Raw genomic sequence first — 6803 nt, 5'->3', positions numbered from 1 at the left:
ATATATATATATATATATATATATATATATATATATATATATATATATATGCTGCTGTAGTACCGCTTCTCCCTTTGTCTTTGGTGCTCAGTCAGAATCACAAAACACTAAGCAGCCAATTCCAATATTTTCCAAATGTCGGTTTAAATTTGACTCTCAGGGTGTAGATTAACAGTTCTGCCAGTGCTGATGTAGGTCCACAGCCATCAGAGTTACTGTAACACTTTAAGATAGGTTTGAAAGCTGCCCCGGAGTCATGTGCACTGTGGGAGTGAACAAACAACTCATATTAACACCTGTCAACTCCTAATAATCAATACCTGTTAATGATGGAAAACTAGCTTTTGACTTTGATACATAATTTGCACTGTGTTGGTTCCTCTGTTTCCATGTATTTGGTATATAGGCTTGAGGCCTAGTAATGCCACCATCTAGCACCTCACCCTCAAGGGAGGCTCCGCCCTCTACCTCTCCAGTGACAGGCACACACCTGGAGACCAATGCCTCATTAAGAGGTTGTATATAAGGAGCACTCAGGCTCCCTGTAAGCATTGTGGTCTAGTGTGGGGAGCAGGGTTTTCTCCTGGAAAGGCCGTGTCAAGGCTGACTCTGTTTGGACTTCTCCGAACACTTTTTAAATACTTTGGAATGATCTGGGGATCATGTTTGTGTCTGACCTGTCACAACATTGATTTAATTCGCAGTTGTGTTAAACTTCCTGTGGTTGCGTGAGGTGAGGCCAGATCCGCGTTGACCACATATGGCGTTGTTTTGGTTTATCATTTACATATGTTCTGCCTTTTATAAAAACAACAAGAACGGTGCTTTTGCAACGCAAAAACAGGAGATAACAAATGAACAGGAAAAAAAACATATAAATATACACAAGGGAAATATTTGTCTAATTTGTCTCCATATCTTTCACATATCTTCACACCAGTAGCACAAATGATTATTCTACTAATTTGGACAAACTTTTAAACGGACCTATTTTGGGTTTTGCTTTTATGTAGTAATAGACATACTAAGTGTTAAGTACTAGACATGGCAGTTGTCAATGTTTGTGTCAACTGCCAATGGGTATTGGGAGCTGATTTAGGTTTTTTACTTCTTTTTTTTTTTATGTTTTACCACATCCGTCTGAGCCTTTTTCCTTTTTTTGTGTTTGACAGGGTTGTGGACTGTGGGGATCCCTCTCCCTTTCACTGCATGTTGTGGTGTGGGTGGATGTGGGGCTCATTAAAGGCTGAGCTGTTCTTTTTTTCTCCTTGGTCTTTTCCTTAAAGTCTGGCAAAAGTCTCTATTTGATCACTTGTGGTGACATATGGCAATATTTTGACTAGTTATTGATGGATTTGAACCCCTTCCATTTTCCTAGGTTACATAACTTAACACACCCTTATGTTCATTCATACTGCTCTATCATTAGAAAATAGCATGTATATACAGTATGTATATAAAATATAAGATTTAACAAAGTACTCCCAGTTCAAAATGTGGCAATCAGTCTAAAAATATCAGCTTTCAGAAACTTGCAACTCAAAATGTAGATGAAAACCAGTGTGGTTTGTTTTCGGCTATCCCCAGAACATTTAATATGACACCATTGCTGCAGTTGAAAATATATATACATATATATTTTTTCATTCCAATCAAGGTCAGCGGATTGTTCCACTTCCAGCTAAGTGATCATGTATTCCTTCAGAAACAATCCTTCAAAATCTGCGGTCTTGGATGTGTGTATGCTTTGACGGCTGTGTTCAGCATCCATCCTGCACATCAGCGCATGGCGAATCCACAGGAGAGGATGCAAGAGGATATGAGTTCGCACATATCCAGAGACGAAAAACTGCAGCGAGCACAAAGGGCGAATTCACGGAGGAGGACGCGAAGGGGAGGGGGAGGAAAGGAAAGAAGAAGAGGGGAATGGAAAGAATAATAACGAAGACAATGAGAGCAGCAGAGGCAGATAAAAAAGAGATTGGATGATGAGGCTGATGATGATGAGACTAAAGCAGCAGTTTGGGGAAATAAAAAGAAAACAGGGGAAGCCGAAAGAGGAGAAGTTTACGATGGCTTCCTGCTGAAAAACTTGCTCTGGTTCTCCATCGCAGTAAATTATATCGCTTGGCTACATCCTGTCTGATCTCAACTTCTCGGCGGCCTGGAGGTGATAAACAGCCCGGCTGCCTTATTGGAAACAGATGTGATGAATGGGAGAGACACACAAAGGGAGAGAAAAGTTGGCTTGTGTTGGATCAGTGGCCTAATGAGATCAAGCTGAACGCTACTGGTTTCAGTGCTGGAATGTCTGCCATTACACAGCGGCGTCCACAATCTGTTTCTCTGTGATCTCAACTGTTGTTTTGCTGAGAGTCCCCTCGCTCTGCTATTTGGGTATGTTCCACTTGGCTTTTCATGCACACGGGGCTGATGTTATAATCAACATCTACCCGTGCTTAACACGTCTGACGGAAGACAACCTTCTACATGTCATCTGGTGCTATCCAGGTTCTAACTGCGTTGCTCTGAAGTGAAATTAAAGGTCACTGTTTTTTAAAAGGCCTCAGCAATTTTGGGTTTAAATCATTTAAATTCATTTAACATGCACACAGTTAAGAGGTGATATTGTGTGTACTTTGCTTCTATGTGTATTTGAGTGCAGGGAGTTTTAGTGATCTGTGTGTTAAAGCACTTTTGCTCCAGTAACGATGCACTCTGAAGATATCCTGCACTCTCAGGGTGCTCATTCCACCTTAAAACATCACTAATTTTGCCCTGGAGACGTCCACTCTGTCATTAATGGACATTAAAAGTTAAAAGAAACTCATAAGTTTTAGATGCATGTTCCTGATGCTGTTTGTAAAGTATGCACGTGCTTGTGTCTGTGTCTGATCTCAAAGTCAGTGAGAACTGATTAAAGAAAGCTTAATTTTAAAGAAATGTGCACAACTTTGCACTTTCTGCAGCACGCATCCAAGTCTTCTATGTTTCCACCTTGCCTGTTTAATCCACAGTAAGAGAGCGGATCAATTCCTCTTAATCCAATCAAACTCAACTCCCAAAAGGGGGTGTGGGAAGGATACAGTCAGGCCAGCTCCCATAGAACTGGCAAGAGAAGTAGTTTGTCTGAAAATATCCGAAACAAACACTATAAGACTGAATTTCTGTAAATATTCAGTTAAACCTCACATGAAAAATGTATGAGTCCTTAGGAAAAGTCGTGAAAATGTATGCAGTATTGGAATAATCTAGAAGTAAATGACTGAATGTTGAAATTTTTGCACACACATATTACACACACTAACAAAGCGGATAGTTGCGCACGAGAGCACAATGGCGCAAAAGTAAGACCCGTGTAAAACTTCCAATACGGTGCGTCATGCGTAACGCCAACAGAATAGTGCGCGTAAAGGAAAGAAGAGAAGACCCAGATCTATAAGGGACCCGATGTTTGGCACAGCTGACGCATAGAAAAGAAGCAACAGATAATAGTTCACCTACCCATGTTTCAGCTTCCCTGGAGACTGGCCTGAGACACACTGTAAAAAAAGCTCCCAGATGATGGCCACAGGTTGGTTAGGAGGGGGGACGTCCCGTTTGGAAAGAGGGGTTGGAGGGGGAGCTCGTGTGACGTCACGGCTGGAGCCAGAAATGGATCAGACTCATCAATCCACTCCAAGTGTCCTTGCAGGTTTCCCAAGTGTTATTCCATAAAAGGCAGTACTAAAATGCTAAAAAACTATTTTTCAAGGCATTCCATTGTGACAATGTATTTTCTGCATTGTGTGCATTGGCAAAGCGGCAATAGGCTACACTGAATTTATACCTAATTAGCATTAACTATTATTTTATTACAACTCTCTACTAACTTTATTATAGGTGTTCTATAAAATAATAAACTAACAGAACTAACTCCTTACGTGGAGAGTAACTAAGTACCATTGAGGTACTGTTCCGTGTTTCAATTTTCTTAAATTTACATTTATAGGCAGCCATTTACTGATCAGGAACTTATATTTAAAAAAATATAAGAAATAGTAGTTAAAGATTAAGCCTATGGTTTCCAACCTTCCCTTTCCAGTAGATTTTTGAAATGAGGACTTAAGTAGGATGTAAGTACTCCTTCCTTCACACTTCCTTTCTTTAGCGCAACATTGCAGTGATACATATAGGAGCCATACTCCCATTACAAAGAAGTGAATAAGAAATCACCACAGACAGCAGGTATAATCCACACAGGGAACACTTTATTAAACAATCATTAAAATACCCATCCCTCATTTTAAAAAGGGGGTGCTGGGTGGTGCAAGCACAAGATAAAAGAATAGTCAATGTCCCTCCTGAGAAACCACATGAACCCGCGTCTTAACCAGAGAGGCGCAGTTTAGAAACAAAAACAAAATCCCTCTTTGTGTATGTTGAAATGTACATCATCAGATGCAGCCGTGCAGGAGCACTTGTAAATCTGAGCAGAGGAAAGGGGGTTGGAAACGGTTTTGCGGTTCAACCAAGTTGATATGCGTCAGAGGAGCTCCTGCAGCATGCATCATCACCAAGCTGGAGGGTACGCACAAACAGATTAGGATGAAACACACAGACACGTTTGAATATGTTTACCTACAGGAGACGTTTTACTGTACCTCCGAACATCAGCTGACACTCATTTTTTATTCTTAGTGTTTTTCCGTTTCTGTCCCAAAAATCTGTCAAAAACCACTTTGGAAGGACCACGTACAACCATGCAGTCTCTTGGATAAATGCTTGTGTTGCTCGCTTGATCCGAAGTTAAACTAACTTCTGCAAACATGTAAAGCAACAAAGAAATCCAACGTGGTGTGTAGCATTAAAAATCATAGCTTTTCATATAGAGCAGCCACTGACCGCTCAGTGACATTCACGTCTGTCTAAGCAAAAGCTCAGCTAATTTATGCAACTTTTGAGCTTAAAGTTGTTACCCTCCGCTAAGCGAACACCATTAGTTCTCCATCAGCAGCCACAATCCATTAGACAACAAAGCCGCCGTCTCACCAAGAGATCAGGGAATGGATTTCCTCCGTATCGAAGCATTCACAGCCCACGACCGTCACAGTTTCAGTGGAATAACAGGCCAGTACTTGGGCTGTTTGAGGTCACAGTTTCTGTCGAAATTGAGCTGCATCGCCGCCTCCATGGCCAGGATCTTGGGGGCGTCGCTGCCGTACAGCTTCTTCATCTCAGCCCCGCGTCTTTCGCCGGGTCGGTCCAAGGGAGGGGCCTTGCTACTTCGCCAGGAGACCCCGCGCATGTCCTGGTCGGCCGGCACGTAGCTGTCGTGCTCCTCGGCCTCCAACTGCTGCTGCTTCTCTGCAAGGACAAGAAAACAGACAACGATGTACGATGCAAAATGCGCATCCCTAAGCAAAGCTGATGTACTGATAAGGCGACGGAGTTCTCTTACTCAGGTCCTCTCTGTGTTTCTCTGTCTGGGCGAAGTACTGCCGAAGCTCCTCGCTGATCTCCATGTTGCTGACGTCGCACTCGATCTCACCGTCCGAGCCGCTCTCCTCGTCCTCTCCGTCTTCTCCCTCTCCTGCGTTCCAGTCAGCGTAGCGCTGCTGGTGGCTGCTGGGACGCCGCTCCTGGCTGTAGCCGTAGGCAGCCTCCAAGGCCTTCCGGTAGGCTCGCCTGTGTCTCTGGTGCCAGGCCATAGCCTGCTGGTAGTGCTGCCAGTAGCGGCTGTACACTGGGCTGGAAAACCAGGACATCACGGAGCTTATGTCCTCCTGCTAATCAGAAAGATCAGTAGTAGTAGTGGTGCTTTGTTTTAATGGTACTCTGTCTTTAAGAAAGTTAAGCAAGGTATACAGGGCCCTTTGATGCACACTGATATCTCAGTATAAAGAAATCATTTAATGTGATGTCACTAAATTGCACATGGCGTACTCATGTGGAATGTGTCACTTCCTGTGGACATAACACCTGAGTTTCCTGCGCACAGCTGGTCCTTAAAGGGCGCAGTACACGGGGATGTGCTGCTCTCTCTGTTGCAGTCATTTAGGATGATAATAGGAGTGCGTTACTAGAACACCATGCCCAGGACACCTTTAAGGGGCAAAACGCAAGTTAAAAACGGAAAAATATTGTCTTCTCGGCGGCCTTACCATGATGGAAGATGCATGCAGGTGAGGGAGTCTTCCTGGTAACTTTATTCCGCCCTCCAACCTGTTAATTCTGGAAGTAAAAAATACCTACTATTAATAATAACGCACGTTAGTCGCTAAGGAGTGAGTTTAACCTGAGCTGTAGCTAGTGCTATGCGACTGTGATACAACAGTTAGCCTTAAGCTAACGGCAAGCTAACGTTAACTTAAAGAGTTAAGGGGAGTGAAAGCAACACTCTGTTGAAACCAAAAATGGACGCCAAACCACCAAAAACACCTATCGACTAAACATACAGTTCATACCTGTAACATATGAAGTGTTTTTACATGCTAAATGCCTCTCACGAGGCGACATTTACCTGTGTTATGGAAACTTATTCCGTGGCTCATGCTGCTTCCTGAAAGACAAATTACCCAGCAGCCTTTGAGCCAGCGCAAAATAAGTTGTGGCTACTTGGCGCCACCTGGTGGACACGGTGCACACATGCAGGACCTCCAAATACATCTGGACATGGAAACTGAAATGAAATGGGAGTAGTAGATTAATACCCTGGCGTTCAGTGATTGTCTTTTTCTTTTTTTGAAATCAAGGTTCAATTCATTCATTTTCAGTTATGAACAACACAGTTTATGCAACATTCATCAGTTGCTTCCACCCGT

At 43.0% G+C, this 6803-nt stretch overlaps 1 protein-coding gene across 2 annotated transcripts; it reads right to left on the bottom strand.

Annotated features, from left to right (window-relative positions):
* Positions 1–4943: 4943 nt before the first annotated feature.
* On the bottom strand, positions 4944–6580 carry gemin8 (gem (nuclear organelle) associated protein 8). 2 transcript variants are annotated; one of them, XM_034865105.1, is made up of 4 exons: positions 6503–6580; positions 6144–6213; positions 5441–5768; positions 4944–5346 (listed from the first exon to the last, which is right to left on the bottom strand). In XM_034865105.1, the coding sequence occupies exons 2-4, from the start codon at positions 6144–6146 to the stop codon at positions 5087–5089; spliced, it is 591 nt and encodes a 196-aa protein (XP_034720996.1). In that variant the 5' UTR covers positions 6147–6213; positions 6503–6580; the 3' UTR covers positions 4944–5086. The 2 variants fall into 2 exon arrangements, with proteins under 2 accessions (XP_034720996.1, XP_034720997.1); XM_034865106.1 differs by lacking the exon at positions 6503–6580 and having other exon boundaries at positions 5441–5765.
* Between the last annotated feature and the right edge of the window lie 223 nt (positions 6581–6803).

This window comes from Etheostoma cragini, chromosome 24, assembly GCF_013103735.1.
Source record: "Etheostoma cragini isolate CJK2018 chromosome 24, CSU_Ecrag_1.0, whole genome shotgun sequence".
Lineage (NCBI taxonomy): Eukaryota > Metazoa > Chordata > Actinopteri > Perciformes > Percidae > Etheostoma > Etheostoma cragini.
Note: the sequence above shows the minus strand (reverse complement) of the source record. Positions and strands in the feature narration are given on the sequence as shown.

What these genes read in the sequence shown, in the direction of transcription:
- gemin8 (XM_034865105.1), bottom strand. An exon ending in GAAACACAGAGAGGACCTGA is followed by an intron (nt 5,347 to 5,440) that starts GTAAGAGAACTC and finishes TTGTCCTTGCAG; the next exon opens with AGAAGCAGCAGCAGTTGGAG.